Here is a 17404-nt window from a genome sequence, read left to right as displayed (position 1 = left end):
CACCAGGTGATTTAGGAGCTTTGGATTTCTCTCTTTTGGTGACTGATTTCAAGGTATCCTAAGATGTTATACGGTCCTCTTAGTCGTCGCTAGAATGTCGATGTGGAAAATCCTACTACTATATCCAATGCATTTCTACCATACGTACTATAAGTAACAAGCAAGAGATGAACATGAACACAAGATACACGTGGTTTGGCATGATTACCTACGTCCATGAGGTGAAAGAATGATCGTATTACTCAACTCAAGATTACAAATGGTGATTCTCACTAGCCAATAGTCTATTCTCTCCACAATACTCTTGGTGTTCTCTCCTTCCTCATTGATTACTTGGTGTTGAACTCTTTACAAGGCTCTCTATTTATAAGCTAACAGGTTGACATCCAAGTTACAGTGTGAGTCGTAGTATATCTTCCTTGATGTTTTTCTCGGGTGATGAGTGGCGTTCCGTCCGAGATGTTGATCTGACCTTAATAAGTATGGCTCCCGAAATTTTTTTACCCGATGTTGACCGCTTGCTACTGTATGGTCCGATGTCGCTCTCTATCCTGACCCGACGTTATTAGCTTCTGGCCCCACTTTGACCAGATTCTTCTTATCTTCTCCAGCTATTCTGTCAGACTATTTATTACTCCAGCGTCCGACAGACATCTCTCCATCACATCTGAGCTTCTCCTTTACACGTGCTCGCTTCTTAGGCTTTTCTGAGTATCTCATTCCTCTTCCAGGCTTTAGGGAGATGATTAGGGAGATGATTTGGTGCTACGATCCTTCCTTGTTATCGGTACATTGTTGCTTAGGATCCCTCCACGGGGATCTGTGCATTATTTACACCTACAGGCTTCTTAGGCAAACACTTTGACATACGGACCAGATTCTAACCGGAACTTCATAGAAATTAAAGGTACAAGACTATAAAATTACAAGGTGCGACAGTGTTAAATGAGATCGGCAATTATTGAAACTGTGAACGTACTGCGTATATCAGTGTTTCTTAACTTCGTTGAAACCATAATTTAGACCCGAGGAGATGGTAGGACATGCAAGAAAAACCACTAAAAACAGAATTAAACATGGATTAATTAGTCGAATCGATTTTTTATATTAATAACCAAACCATGCATGATCTCTTCTTACAAACCAGATACATATATATATATATACTAGAAATAACAAAGATAAGAACAGATCGATCGATTGATCAAGTACTTGATAGATGATCTCTTATTAGTTACTACAGACAGACCAAAATACTTGGATATTAAAGACGGTGATAAAGATGATGGGACGTCACGTACTTGACTAAGTGTTTTTTTACCTGACCATGCATGATCTATTGATCTGTTATTACAACTTAATCATCCCATATCATACGCATCTTCCTCTCATTGAGTACCATTTGTCCCCCATGCAGTTCAGATCTCCACAACACCAATGGAATGCATCACACCGACTACCCTCATGAGTCATGACGACACCCATAAACAAAAGATACAAACATCGAGAAGAATATGACAAACAGAAAGAAGAACAAATTAGTGATCTGCTGCTGCTTCTTCATTTTATTTCTTGTCTTAGAATTTTTCGGTGGTGTGTGATGAACAGTTCAAATGGTTGCGCATTTGTTCACAAGGGTGATCATCAAATTTATAGCAATATGAAATCAGTGGAGTAAAAGAAAGAACAAAAGGGTGTTTCTTAAATGATGATAAAAACCAAGTATGCACATAAATGAATAGAGATGAACTTCTATCTATTGTTTGTTTCAAGTCTCCACTAACTGCATGTACTTTCTCTCTTGTCCAACCGCAACAGTTGGCAGTTCCCGTTTGTAGATGGTAACTTGGAGTAATTTATTGATGAGATTTGCATTTATAGCTCTGAGAGTCATAGCTAGAGTGCGTGAAGATATATATGGAAATTGATAGAGAAAGCCAGTGAGTAATGCGTACGCGACAATAGAGTCATTCTCCCACGGCTTGACCCCACCATGCATGAAACTGCTGAACTCCATTTTAAAGAAGAGCTGCGCATCTTTAAACCTAGATGCAAGTTAGAGTTGTTAAGGAGTGGCACTACGAAGGAAGGATGGAGATAGGAGGTACAAATCAAAATACAGAGATATATATATCCGATAAAGTTTGTAGCATGACCGCAAGGGGTTACCAAATCCATATAAAACCAAACAGTGAATTGGTTACCCCCTCCATGAAATTTCGTTACCCCTAGAGTTTTTTCCATCGATAAAGTCAGGTTGACACTGTCTACGATTTTACTGTGTGTACAGTTTGAAAGAACAACTTTATTCTACAACGTTAAATTCACATTTTCCTAGCATTCCCAGAGTCCCAGACTAAAACGACAACAATAAAGACAAACCAATTTCCAACCAGAAATTGAATAAAGGTTAAGGACAGATTATAAAATTAAAATGTGCGATTGGGTTCAATTCAGATTGACTACAATTGGAACTCTGAATTTATGTGTGTTTCTCAATATTTTTCATACAAAAAGCAAGAGTTCATACATTTCTGACTCGCGCAAATAATCCACATTTCTAACTTACTTGTTACGAGTTGACTCTGGATTCTTCTCTTCAAATGGAACCTGACAAGGTTAGATTTCTATGGTATAGAACACTTTTGTGCAACCCTTCTTTACACGGATCTGGGTAACCTGAATTAAAAAAAGTTTGTACAGTGAACAGCATAACATGAAGCAATAGTAATACCAACAAAATTCGAAGCTATACATTAACTTTACAGGGAATGTGGATTTCTCACACATTTTAGATTTCCGACTCCTCTAGATAGATATATCTAGGTTGTCAAATGTATCAAGTTATCAAGATAGGCTGTCAACACTAATAGTATACGCTTATAGAAGGGATCATCAAAGAACGCTTTTCTTTCACCATTGGCCTTTAGGAATAGAAGAAATTATGCCCGTCAATCTATTTGCAGAAGCTGAAGTGGATTGAGAACGAATCATACTCTGTGGGGAATATATTCCGTTACAATAAAATGTTGATGTCCGTAAAATTCACCCCATGGAATGTGAGAGCAGTGCAAAAGATAGCTAAAAAATCTCATGGACTTGGGGAACTATTATGTACCTATTGAGAAGGTCAACAGGGTAAACTTCATAAAGAAATAACGCAACTCACAAATGTAAGTCTACCAACAACAAAAAGCCCAACATTTAAACTAGCAGAACGATCCTTCTGATAGATAAAAAAAAAATTCATATTTTTGAAGCTGTGACCAGTGAAAGTTCATCACCAACTATTGAATCTACAGGAGCAAAAATTGTGTGGAAGTGAATATCACAATTTGGCGATGCTCATCACCAAGGTAGAAATATTACTGTGTTTAAGGTCCCTTGAGTTTGATGGGATTCACATGCTTTTTCTATTATATCATGTCATACTAACCTAAGTTTAAGATGAAGACATTGGTTCCCTTCTTACGTCTACACCTAATAGCGACATACATTTCTATTCCTACCACTTGATGGATATGTTAACGGGAGAATACCTTCAAGTTCTTGATCTCCCTGATATCAGAAACATGAGTCCCCCCACATGGGCAGCCTGGACTATTCCCCATCTTCACGACACGAGGTGTACTACTCTGCACAAATTACGACGCAAGGGCGATAACATTTAATATGTATTGATTGACACTCAACCTGGAGTAATGCATTTGAACTGGGAACAAAACGACGTTTTATGAGCTCTGACCTTGGAGATATAATCAGGAAGAGACCCACCGCATAACTCTGAAGCTTCGTCATATGGAAGAACAGCAACAAGAACCTACAGATAGATGTTTATTTGTTAGACCTGATATAAAAGGAAATACATGCTTGTAGTAGAATTCGATGCAGACCTTTCCCCCTCTGGATATTAACGCATTTGCTTCGAGCTCCAGCTCCTTTTGTTTACTTTGCAATTCATTTTGCGGAATTATGCCTTTATACTCAACAAATGGCCTGCAAATGTTAACATTATACACAATAGATCAAAATTGAAACGACACGATTAACAAGCTAATGTAGATTGATTAAGTGACTCTACACCCGAATTCTAGAAGGTAATAATAAAAGGGTAAATTCTTAGTTGCCGCCCATGAGAGTTCTAGATTGTAACAGCCGACATAAGGCATCCAACAAACAACTACATCAAGAATTTTACGACCTGATATAGTAATTGATTAAACTTTGTAGCTGAGAGTTGTGTCAATAAAGAAGAAAAGGCCAAAATATTATAACTTCTGAACTTTAGATACTCATTTTTCAAAGCATGCATGTCAGTATTGCTCCAAGAACATACCCATCAGAGAAATGGTAACCTTTGGTTGGCTCTAAATTTCCTAAACCCACATTTTGCATGCAAGTATCCAACAAATGTCCAGCTGAATGCAACCTACAAAAAATCAAACAAAATCACTATTACTGAACAACTTAATCAAACAAAAACACACATCAGAAAAACAAACATGTTCTTTTGTTATTTTCCGCGATTACAAGCATTCACCACGATATCAAAGATAAAACATTTTTAGAAGTTGTTACTACCCATAATGATTGGCATGTTGGTCTTTTATGGTTTACGCAACAAATCATGTCTATCTTAAGATAATCCTGATTAGTTTTATCCGGAACAATAATGAGCAGGTTTAATCAAATGTTAACAATAGCCTAGGTTGAGTAATACTAATACCTCAGGTGCCATACGACTCAGCTAGTGATGTATCACCCTGACATGATGGAATGGTTGGATGATACATGACTGTTCATTAAGACTCTCTTGTAGCCTCTTGCAATAAAAGAAAAATCACAATTCATCCATCATTCTAAGCAAATTATATGTTCTTTCTATTATCTTCTTGCTAATTCCATAAAGCTTATCAGAAATATGTTTGATGCTGGTTACAATGGTGTTCTCTATGTCTAAAAAATTACTAAGGGCAACATACTAAAATCTGTTGGTAGCAATTATGCTATTTATCCTGTGTAAGAGATGGCCATTACAGGTGCAGAACATGTTAATACTATCAGCATAAGGTAAATTACAACTATATGATGTGATTGAGGAGCTGGAATTCGAGCATACCTAGAATTAAGAATTCTTCGCTTTTCATCAACAAATAAGCAAACTTCTTGCCCCTTTTCAAGTTCCGGTTCACCACCACTAGAACTATCAAAACACCCATAATGGAATACCTATCAAACAGAACAACTTATCAAAATTAGGGCACACAGATGGAAAATAAATAAAAAACGATGGTAACGAATTGCTTACCACTCCATCTTTTGATCTAACATCATCAACAATGAATTTGAAATCGGATTCCTCATTCGAAATGAACCCAATGTCTGATGGCTGCCCACCTCCTTGTGGATGAAAAATGGTGGATTCCAATATCAAAGCACTCCTATTGTCTTCTCCCTTTTCAAATTCAACACAACTTTTTTATAAGGAAAGACAATCTGGGGATGCATTATGGCAGAAAATAAGGGTTTTTGAAAAGTTACCTGAAACTGAGAAATGAATGAGGACTTCGACTGAAGAGTCAACATATCTTGGAAGTAAAATAGCTTAGTTTTACTGATTGAATCCATTTTTGGTGTTCGTCTAAAATTTGGCAGCCGTTGACGTGAAAAGAAGTCGAGGGATTATTGATTTTTTGGCGTTGGGTTTAAAGAGTTTATGTGGTGGCCTCTGACTGCTCTAATTCAGAATAGTGAGATCGAAGTTCATATATTCAATTTCAAATATCTGAAGTTTGGTGAGGTCACATCAGCCAGCCTATAAAGCTCCATTTTTCGGAGCCGTGTCTACTTACACTTTACCACCATTTTTTAGACAGCCGTGTCAAACTTACGCTTCAATGTGGAGAAGAATAGGATTGTGGTTGCGGAGTGAAAGTGAAGATTAAGCTCGTTCGTTTGGGTTTCTTTTTAGATCTTAGGGTGGATCAAAAGAATTCAAAGCGTAAACAAAGAGTCAAATTATGTAGTGGTACTGTTTAGGAATTTTTTTCAGAAGGTTCCTCAGATTGCACAAAAGAAGATGGGTGTTAAACCTTTGAAGTTCATTCGTCTCAGTTAAAAAGACAGTCCATTCAAAACCTTTTATGAGTCCCATCTTTTACATATGGTTAAAATTAAGGAGTAAATTTCAAAACTATTTCTAGAAACGATTAGAATAGATATCGGTTAGGTAACCAAACTTTACTTATTTCTTCCCCAAGTGAGTTAAGATCCTTTTGACCAAATCATCCTTTTTCCCACTGAGAGGAAGGTTGTGCGCTGTCAGATAGCGTTTTAGATCCACCACTGTTAGATAGCTCAGCTGCAAGGAAAATAAGGGACATGAGATTATGAGAGTGGACATTGGCAGACTTCAAATTGATGTATGGATGCTTAGCATAGTTGTGGTAAAAATAATATCCAACAATCCAGATGGTGTCCTAAAACAGACAACCTCAACGTCTAGTTGACTGTTTATGGCTCCTTTGCATAAATGAAGCAAATTTGTCATACATGTTGTAAGTGGCGAAACTGACAATCTCTCTCAGTTTAAATCAAAAATTAAACTCTCTTTTTTTTTAACTGCATTTTCCTACGTAACAAGGGTACTGCAATTATCAGAAACTGCTATGTCGACATATATCAATACTGCTATAGTAATACTCATGTCTGACACTGGGTGACATGGCAACTAGGTAGATACAAAATCTAAAGGTAGGTCAAAAAAATGAAAGGAAACTAATTTTATTAACTTTCCCAAGTGTCGCTCCTCTATGAGTTACGTTTCAAGCCAGATATGTCTCCTCCTGATTAGAGGATAGTTTGTTCACCTAGTTTGCACTCAAGCTGTGTTCGTCACCTCATACCTGGCTGTCTCATTTTGAGCCAGCTCTGTCGGACACCCCATAACAGTATCGTACACCAATACTGTTCATGTATATGTATTTTCCAGGTCTTTTAACATTTTTTTGATATTTGGATGCACAAGGATTTAATAAAACACAAAAACCAGATCTTCACTAACCTTCCCTTGTTCAGCAAGCTCAGGCCAGTTATACTTTTCCGCCTCCTTAGATGCATTCTCAGCATTTGCCTTTCGTTTTTTTGAAGCCTCAGTCGTTGCAAAGGCAGCATCAGCTTCCTCCTGATCATGGTTTTCACCATACACAGAAACCTTGAATTCCTCAAGAGCTTTAACGATCCCCTGTCTGCAATAGATAGATTTTAAATTGATCATCTATGTTATTATAATTTTGAGTCAGTTTATTGTCTCACTAAAATACACAAAGTTAGAAGTAAAAACAAATACTAGCTTTAGCTGTGCAGTCTAAAATCTGAGCTGTCAATATAAAGGTAGAGACTGTTTACCTTGACATGCCTTGCTCATCTGGTAAAGTTTCATCGTTTAGCTCCGGCATCTCATCTTCATCAAGAGCCAAGGCTTGCAGTATAGCATAATGTCTCTGCAAGGCTGCAGAAAAGTCTCGTTTCAAAAACAGGAGTTTTTGTTTGAAAATAATTTGCTTCTCTATTGTAGTGTCCGTGCAACTTAAAATCCCTCGAACCTCAATTATAACAACGCACAAATACCAGTAGTGTGAGGTTAAAGAGGGGTTTGAGTGACCATGATACACTAGAGAAACTGATCAGTAAAACACATTCGGCAGCCCATTTTCGAACTGTTGGCTTTTTATGGTTTAAACAACAAATCATGTTTAGCTTAAGCTAGTCTCTGACTAATTCAACCTAAGCCAGACAATAATAAGATTAAGCTTTAGTCAAGTGTCTTAGGTTACCCAAGTCATGATGGAAAGGCTGGATGACACGTGCTGTAACTAAGACTCTTCTCTAGCTTTTTGCAATGAAAAGTTTTCTGTGTTTCCACCATATAATCAAGAGGAAATAGAAGTAGAAGTCCAAGTCAAATACTAAGTGAAATTATATATTTTTTCTACATGAAGTCCAAGTCCAAGTAAGACTCATGTTTAAGAATACGTAAAATGATTGTAAGAAGCTGAGTTTCAACATGAACAACTCCCTGGTAAGGTTAAATCCCTCTTTAGGTAAAGGGTTCAAAGTGGAACTTCAAGAAGAGGAACATTTACCTGGATTTGCAAACTGACAAACTGAAAAGTCTTTCAAGTCCACACGTTTTACTAGAGCAGCAGCTTTCTTTATTTGATCATCAGTTGCTCGAGGTGTCACAGAATTCGCATTCATAAATTGCTGCATTAACATCACAACTTTCTTAAGCATAAGATAAATAAAACTTAAGTTCATCAGAGGGAAAGTGATTTTTGCCGTCTTGCCTCTTCAATGTTTCTAATGTCGTCCGAATATGGAAGATATATCATGTGCATTCCTGGAGGCTCAACTTGACCACTGGGACTAGTTATCTCCTCCTGCGAAACTCAACTTAGGTGAGTAACATTTATACAGTGTAAAATTTGACCACGCAAGAAATGAGATGGGACATCTACAGAAGCAAATGATCTTACTTGTGCAACAAGAGCAACCAATTGGGGATGACTTGAACTACCATGAAATGCAATTGCACATCTGAATAAGGCCAAAATTAGAATTTGATTAAGCTGTAATACTTAAGATGCAAAAAATTATTACAATGATTACAAACTTACCTACCCAACCGTAACATTGATCTCTGTAACGCAATAAAAGTAGACGTACTTCCTATTATCTCCTGCATCAAGCATCCATCAATTAGGAGAGAGTTAGTAATGATTGACCCCAACATCATACCTTACTACTGCTTTCATCTTTTGGTTTCTTTCTCTGGTATCTAGAGCAGTAAATACTTATTCTAGTCTCACATAATATTCATCGAATGAACCATAACTACCCCTTCAAGGGAATCAAACATTCAAACATCATTGCATGACTCTGAGATAACTTGATTGATCTGTCACTCTGTCAGTGACGGTCATTGATAATCAACACTATCAAGGGTTTGGCAATTGTAAGAAGCTATGCATCTTAGTTGAGAATATGAGCTAAATGAAGACATGTGAAAGAGATTCAGCTCACCTCATCACTAGGGAACAGAAATGTTGATGGCCTCAGATTATGATAATCTTTCAAGCAACTCAAGGGTTTGAACCCAAGAAGTCGGAGATGACCAGTTGAAACTCTTTTGATCTCTGCTAGCTCGTCTGTGGAGAATTTAATATTCTCACTGAAACAATTAATGCAAAAGAAAAGTTAGAAAATTAGAATGACAAACAAAACAAAAATTACACTTAATCTGAGAGAAGCAATTCTCAATGAAAGTATGCATTTATAAACTACTTGTACAAATCTGGATTTGCCAATGACTGGCTAGTTTTCTGCAGTCTATATCCTTTTTTTTTTTTTTACTTTCTTTTTTACCGATCAAAAGAGAAAATCGGTACCAGTAAGGGTCTGCGAAAACAAGAACTGGCACTACAGCTACCAAAGCTCTATGGTAGAAAACATTCTGACCTTTTATATGGTTGAAAACGTTTGGCAGGTTCCTCCACTAATGCACCAGTATCCGCACAAATAAACGACCTTTCAGTCTGCATACAACAAACAAACAAATAAAAAATGAGATAAGAAACTACTGATGACTTTTGATTCTTGAGAAAAATTAAATGACAAGATAAGCAGCAGAATGATACTGCATACCTTTAGAGGTTCATTGGTAACAGAATTAAGCCATGTAATTGCCCCTGCAGAAAGAAGAAAAGAGATTATACAGAATCGGGGAAAAGAAGACAAGTCTTACATAGGATATTAGAATCGTGTGAACCATATACCAGGAACAGTTGGACGAATCAAAGCATATGTATTCACTTCGATAGAAATACCACCAGCTATGGATAAAGTGATTCTTTTGATTCTGCGTTTCTTGAACATTCTCTTTCTCAACTGATCCTTCATATCTTCCAATCTGAATGGCAATACAAGAATTTAAATACATGAGTACCATGCTTTGATTAAAGTTTAAACTTTGCTGCTCAAGTATCAAATTATTAGACGAGTTGATTTTCAACTGAGACATATTTCCACTCCAACTTATCCACACTTTACAAGTGGAAGTTCATTCCTCCACAAATCGGAGCAATAGATGATACAGATATTATACAATAGATGGAAATCATACGGACTACAGAGCCTCAACAAAAACTGATCTTATCATATATCATGGCTTCCCTAGTGCTACTTCTTTTTTTATATCATTTATTCTAGCACAGTCGTAAAACTTGTTTTGACTTTTGAGTACTGATTTACCGCAGAGCTATCATTACTATATTATCAAGCCAGAATTACCGGATGTGAAGGTTATGGCAATACTTAGCAGCATAACGAAAATATATTCAAGTGATGAGACAAAAATGAAAAATTGATTTGCTTGAAAAAATTCTACAGTTTTGAGCACAGAAAGACCACTTTAATGTTTAGATTGTAATTCCTTTTGATTCTTTCCATCATCAGATACTCTAAACATTTACAGACATATTTCCGGAAATCCAACTATAGATGAAGTTAACTAGCCCCATATAACTTAATGACACTACTTATGTACCTTTCGCATATATACAAATTATTTTTCAGAATACCTAGATTTATCAGCGAGTCATAATGATATGCATCTCATCAAGCATGAATAAGATGAGATATAACAACAGCTGCAGTCATATGTTCGGATTACTGTGCTCAGACCTATATTCTACATGACACTGTTATACAACAATATAACAAACCTACATTCTTTCAGAAAAAAAAAAACAAACAAACAAACAAACAAACCTACATTTCTAGTTCTAAATTTCTAATACATAATGTTATTCAAATATTAAGAAAAATCTATAAAAAAAAAATCTATCTGATATATTGCATACTTTTCTCCTGCTGAAGGAATAAATTGAGCAAGAGCATCGCCCTCCAATCCAATTAACTCCTGAAACACAAAAAATCGAACATTGTAATGGTGTGAAGATATCTGCCAACAGATCTAAGTGTAAACTTAGGTGGAGAGATACATACAGCATAGAAAAGGGATGTGTTGAATTCCTCATCTTGCCTACTCAAGGGGAGAAGTTCGATTGAGATGCCGAGATCTTGTGTGTCCTGATAAAAAAATGAAAAAAAAAATGTCATTATTTGCTCCAATCAATAAAGTCCTCTTCAAACATAAACCATAACTGCGTCCAAAATAAAAATCGTAGTACTTTTGCCCGTTGTAGTGTCGTTCTTATCATATCTTTCTGTGTTGCACCAGTGATCCTTCCAAAAGGGTCATCCTCATCTGTGAACAAGAGCATCCGCTTGTCTATGGTTTTTGCAGATCTGAAACCAATAGATTTATATCACAGGCTAAAACAAAGATCATCTAAATGTAAATCCATAAGAATCAGAGATCTATATTACCCCTTGCGTAACAATCCTTGTGCAACCCAGATTGCATTGTAAAGGGAATTCTCCCGAGACCCGGATATAATTCCATACTGACTCCCTATTTCTTTCATAAACGTTTCTGTTTCACATTAATCAAAATGTTATTTTGACACCTTAATCAAAAAATTGGCTGAGACAAACAAAGAGTTATAACTTGAAATGATCTACAAAAACTAGAGAACCGTAATTGTTCTCTATTCAAGTAAGGAAGCGAGGTTCCGCCAAATTTGGCCTCCATAAGCTTGTCCACGTATGAAAACATGGATAAACTTATCGTTTCATCTTTTATTGTGAATCCACCACAGGAGTGATTCTGGGGGAGTGAACAGAGATTCACTAGGTAAATTTTGCATAATGATGAAGATTATGTTGAAATAAGAGGAATTATTCTGGTAAGTCTTTCTTAATAATCAAAATAACCATTGGAATGGTATCAGGAGCTCGGCATGCTAAAACAAAAAAACAGCTCTGCTATTATTACCCAGAATACTTAAGATTGTTTGACATAATTTTAGCAACCTACAGTCAAAACAGAAGTAAAAAGAAAGTTGACCCAAGGTGATTGTAAATTGTAATAAAGTTTCAATATAAAGTATTATGACTGTGAAACGTAACAGGGAGGATTTTGATTATGAAGATGAATGAAAACTCCCTCGCAAATTCTAAGGGAATGGTGGTGGGTGGGACCTTTAGAGTCACTACTCGATGTCATAACATAACTGAGTGAAAGTCAACCGAGCTTCCAGTTTCTCTAAGTAGAATTCCTCAGACTCATTTCCGTAATTATTCTCTTATAATATTCACTTTCTAAGTAACTCCATCTTGTTATTCATATTTTACTTATCTTGCACACTCTATGGCAATGTAACTAAGTAAAAAAACCCTAACATATTGCTCCTCATCTAATGCAAAAAAGAAAAGCATTTGATGCAAGAAAAATACCATCTACAGAACCAAACGACATCGAATAGTTGGTTACTCAAAGTCTGAAGGCTCCATACTTCTAAAGAGCTAATAGCCCCTCCCAGCACTTACCCTCTATACAAGCAAATTCTTTTACGAGCCTTGCTGTTGGCCTATCAAGATCCTCTCTTTCGGCGACATTATATACATAAACACCACTCAGATCCTGCAAATTTTTCTTCTCTTTCTGCAAATATGCAAAGGGAGACAATAATTAAGAGAGTAACCTAGCTGAGATTCAATAGAAAACTAACAACCAATTCCAAAAACCCCTCAAAAACAACTCCATATCGGAAGTTACCAGTAATCTTTTTGAATAAATGTAAATATACCTACTTCCGAAACCCACCTAAATAACTTCAGAAAAAAGGCACTTCATGGTAATATTTTACACATCGTCAGTAGGCAACAAAATTACTCAAATACTGTGCAAGGAAGTTTTTCTTCATTTTTTCTTCTCCTTTGAAAGACTTAAAAAACTTCCTCTTTCTTGCACAGAGTATATCTATGAATAAGTTGAATTCCTCAAATAGTTTCCTACACCCATATGTTAGGTTAAAGAAAAGGAGGACAGACTGAAATCTTACAGTGTTGTAAAAACAAATTGCAAGTTCATCATTAGCTCTATTGATGATTTGTGTCCTCAACGATTGGGAAATACAACTGACAGCAGTATGAAAATGAGTTTCTTCCTTTTGATCTGCCTGCAAATATTGAAAACCGGGAGTAGTTAAATCAATGTGGCTGGAAAACAAACAAGTGTTATGGAGAAGAATTTCTATAATAGGGAAGATCCGTTGACATTGTTAAAATGACAGCATCTTAGACTTCTGGCGGTGAATTTTTTATAAGGGTGAAAGTGAAAAGTAATTAGAAGATAATTTTTCGTAGAAATATGCTTCCATTGTGTTCTAGACTCTCATTAAAAGTCGCACATTTTGCAACATGTAGATCACCACTTACCGGTTTGAAAATCAACCGTTGATTATCAATGATTAAAAGTCAAATCAGAAGATGCAAAGTTACATAATGAAATTTGTTTGAGAGTATAATACACAATGAGAAGACCATTCTACAGAAAAATTAGCATTTCATCCACTTCAAGTGACCCCATCAAAAACTTAGCTTTGCAAGTGTATAAAAAATGTCAATTTAACAACTGTCAACGGAGCTCCCCTCTTTACATAATGTATTAACACTTCATTAGAACTGATGAAGTACAACAGCCAACATCATCCCTCAATAGCATTTAGCCCACCATCATAACAATCATATAGAGTATCATACTGTAACATATCTATACTGATATACACATGTGTGCCAACTGATAGTGATGCAGGTGCTAGCATTACATCCAATAGCTTTGGCAGTCCCAGAACTCCTTGGGTGGATCAAAAGAATACGCAACATAGTTGTTGAGCACATTGTTTAGTGTCTTTTTGCCCCAAAAGAAACTTTTATTTGTATACCTCTAACGTGAAAGAAATCAAAAGAAACTTTTATTTGGATACCTCTAGTGTGAAAGAAATCACAAGAACATGCACCTAATATGTTACCAAACTGCCAAGGAATTCGACTATAAGACTTGACTAATGGATAATGGATACCAAGTCCGGATAGGTATAGGTTTAGATTATGCCAGACCCAAGAGAATTAAACCTGCTTCATATTACTCTTAAGGCTTTAGTGTCCTACTAAGACCAATTGGTAGAACCAATAAAATAAGATTCACAGTTTCGCCTAGCCAGTCACCTCTGAAACTACAAAATTTTAATCCAACCTATTCCAAATGGTTATACGAGGGAAGATGCATTTGAGCGCCTCCAAAACCACAAGTTCATTATAATGCAAACCATATCTGGTTGGTTAGCTCTGAATCCATCAACATCAAACAAAAAAAATCCATACAAAAAATGTGACATCTAAACCATTATTATCTGACCTCACAACAGTTAGGCATAAACTAATGAAACGTGCCTTGCAGTTTCCACATCTTCCATCCACCATATCTTACACCCTTGTTCAATTTGGGGGAAATCTAGAAAAACTAGGGTTTAGGGAAGTACTGATAGGTTTGCAAATGTAACCCTAAAATATCAGATTAAACTTCTTCAATCAACATTTAATAGCAAATTAAACAGAAAAGAAAATCAGATACTTACTGAAACAGTCACGGAATTGAACATCTTAGGAGAAGCATCGACTAGATAAACAACCATTTCTTTGCCATAATTACTATCCTGAATCATAAATCAGGTTGAGAAAAACAAGTGTCAAGCTAAAAATCAAGCTATCAGAAAACGAAAAGACAAAATCAAAGAAATAAGAAGAATAGGTTTAAGGTTTTACCTGATAATAGTCATTATCTTGGTCGTCGTCGTCATCTCTAAACAGATCATCTGGGTCAATATCCATGGCTACAGAGAGAGTAGTGCGGCTGTCTGTGTGATGGACGGAGGGAGGGAGATGGAGATTCTGTGTTCCAAATTTCAACGACGAATTTTGAACACAGTCGTCCGCGTATTTGAGAAGAAGGTATTTCAATATTGGAAAAGCTTCCTCTGAAAGCTCAATAACAAGTGAAAAACTGGCGGCACCATTCCCAATTACCAAATTATCCTACGGTAGGGTACACTTTGTGATGTGTCGTTCGACGAAGAATCAACGGCATATATTAATCTGAATATTTTATAAGCCAAAAATTCAATTTTATAAGGATACCAAAAAACAGAAGAAGACACGACCAAAACTATCTTGCTTCCCATAGAGTTTACTTTTTCATTTTTACAAGTCCTTTTAAAATTTTATACTCAAACTAACTTTTTGTTTTTTTGGCATCTAGAAGTCAAAAAGTAATTTCAGAGTGTGCATCCGAATGCCGAGTACTTCAGACTTGTGAAGAAATAATGCCCAGAGGTCTGGAAGTAAAAAAGTCAAAACTTAACTTGGGAACCTAATTCCATAACGAATTTTAGAAGTAAAAGAATTAACTTTTGTGAAGCAAACTGTTTTTCCTTGTAACTTCTGAGATTGACTTCTGTTTCTGGTATCCAAACACGCTGTTAGATTAAGCTTGTTATTTGGGTGCGCCTTGATCTGACTTTCTCATATTTGAGTGAGCTATTCGGGGGATGTAATCACTATGAGTAATATGTAACTTCACGACCTTGAGGTAAAAAGCCTAAGCATACTTTGTCACCAAATCCATATAATACAAAAACCATCATAAGTACTGGATTGATACATTTATGAATAATTTGGTCCACCCCCATGGCAATCAGTAGCAACTGAACCGTACAACTTGCCATTTATAAAGCAAGAATGTTTGTATTTTATATTTTATTTTCTTTAGAGTTCAAATAAAAGAAACAGTTTAGAACTCTTTAAAGGATTTGTTGCACTCTTCCACCTTAGAAAATTGCATCAATCTCCTCTTTCGGCGCATAAACTAGAGGTGTACTTCAGATATCTTTCTTCAGGGATCATGGTTTTTTTGTAGGCATCCTTTAATTTTGATTTTGTATAAAGTATTTTGAACTATCTACGAATATGCTTCAGTCAGTTGGTAGCGTCGCAAACTAGAATTTTTGTGTTGCTTAATGGTGAGTTTATGGCACAAAGACAAGTACAAATAAGGGTCGGATATGATCCTTACTTCAAAAACATTACAAAAAGAAGAAGTAAAGAAAAAAAGATAATGATGATTATCGTCCGTAAAAAATCAATCTTATTTTTTTGGATTTATTTGTCATCGGTGGGTTCATATCTAAAACAACAATCATGAATTCTTACAATATTATAAAAATTGTGATTTACATAATCCAAAAATTAGTACCGAAAACTTTGCCATAACTTATATGTTGTTAACTCGATTCCAATATATCAAATATTTGTCTTTAAAAAGGTTGCCTAGAGTAACACATTTGTTTACATCAAAGTTACAATTCATTGGCTCTAACAAAACCCATGTTAGATTTATACATTATTAGATATGTCAAACGAGGGACCGAGAAAACATTAAAGATGATTTCTTTAAGAGTTTGGTATGGCTGAGAATTTGTTGGAAAATTAAGCTAAATTTTCATATGACTGGAAAGTCTCTTATCTAGTACCTAATGGAGTTAGGCTTGAGTTAATTGGGTTTGGCCCAATTAAGTTTATGGTCCAGTTAGTTAGGATAGTTTCAATTTGGAAACTAAAAGAAATCAAAAACATGAAATGACATAACCTTTCATATGAAACCCTTGGAAAGAAAACAACTCCATGAAGCACTGTGATGCTTCTAATCGTCATCATATTGCATTCACTAGAAATCATCGATTAAGTTTGTGTTAATAAAGAGAGTTCATCACTAAATTTTTGGTTCGTCGTTTCTCGAAGTTTGGAGTGCTACTACATCAAGAAGTAAGTCGTTGTATTCTGAGAGACATGCATCGATAGTCCGTAAGCACGAGTGCATGATGAATCTGTCTTAAGGTTGGAGGATATAATGTTTGGTTTGATCTAATTAGGTTTTTGGTCTTCTTATTTCTCTAATTCTTATTCCAGTATATACATAAATTTGCCAACATTGTAATCTCGTGGTTTTGGTTCCGGAAAATTCACCAACAAATTTGTTATTTATCTGGGCGTAGTGACACAGTTTCTCTATTTAGTGTATTGTACAAGTTGTAGCGTATTTATCCACTGGTCATTTATTAAAGTTAGGCGACTTTAATTATTTAGTGGGTTTAGTTTGAATTCAATTGGTGGACATCAATTCGAACTGAAATTTATATAATTAGTGCATAGAGAACACTAAGGAACTGCCGCACTGGTTGAATTTAATTACTCCCTCCGTTCCTTTTTAATAGGCTGGTTTTGTTTTTAGAGAAATTTAAGGAAACTAAGACAATTAATCATTGGAAGTGGTCCTCATGACACTTGTCAGCAAAAGAAGTAAAGTGAAATGGTCCACATGACA

General features: G+C 35.9%; 2 protein-coding genes across 3 annotated transcripts; both read right to left on the bottom strand.

The window, feature by feature from the left end:
• Positions 1-1524: 1524 nt before the first annotated feature.
• Positions 1525-5916, bottom strand: LOC113314956 (alanine--tRNA ligase-like). Of its 2 annotated transcripts, XR_003342629.1 has the most exons (9): positions 5542-5916; positions 5309-5455; positions 5120-5229; positions 4337-4429; positions 3894-3996; positions 3746-3820; positions 3540-3635; positions 2570-2679; positions 1525-2045 (listed from the first exon to the last, which is right to left on the bottom strand). XR_003342629.1 is itself a non-coding variant. In XM_026563279.1 (8 exons), exons 1-8 carry the CDS (start codon positions 5626-5628, stop codon positions 2620-2622), a joined length of 771 nt encoding a protein of 256 aa, XP_026419064.1. In that variant the 5' UTR covers positions 5629-5916; the 3' UTR covers positions 2425-2619. The 2 variants fall into 2 exon arrangements, 1 of the variants encoding a protein (XP_026419064.1); XM_026563279.1 differs by lacking the exon at positions 1525-2045 and having other exon boundaries at positions 2425-2679.
• Positions 5917-6042: 126 nt separating this feature from the next.
• LOC113314941 (ATP-dependent DNA helicase 2 subunit KU70-like) lies at positions 6043-15006 on the bottom strand. Its single transcript, XM_026563272.1, has 19 exons — positions 14791-15006; positions 14604-14681; positions 13029-13145; positions 12514-12628; positions 11452-11557; positions 11253-11370; positions 11068-11151; positions 10923-10981; positions 9837-9970; positions 9706-9749; positions 9520-9596; positions 9085-9232; positions 8679-8740; positions 8538-8598; positions 8349-8441; positions 8145-8265; positions 7408-7510; positions 7064-7247; positions 6043-6361 (listed from the first exon to the last, which is right to left on the bottom strand). Exons 1-19 carry the CDS (start codon positions 14854-14856, stop codon positions 6245-6247), a joined length of 1887 nt encoding a protein of 628 aa, XP_026419057.1. The 5' UTR covers positions 14857-15006; the 3' UTR covers positions 6043-6244.
• Positions 15007-17404: the final 2398 nt, after the last annotated feature.

Source organism: Papaver somniferum, chromosome 1 (genome assembly GCF_003573695.1).
Source record: "Papaver somniferum cultivar HN1 chromosome 1, ASM357369v1, whole genome shotgun sequence".
Lineage (NCBI taxonomy): Eukaryota > Viridiplantae > Streptophyta > Magnoliopsida > Ranunculales > Papaveraceae > Papaver > Papaver somniferum.
Note: the sequence above shows the minus strand (reverse complement) of the source record. Positions and strands in the feature narration are given on the sequence as shown.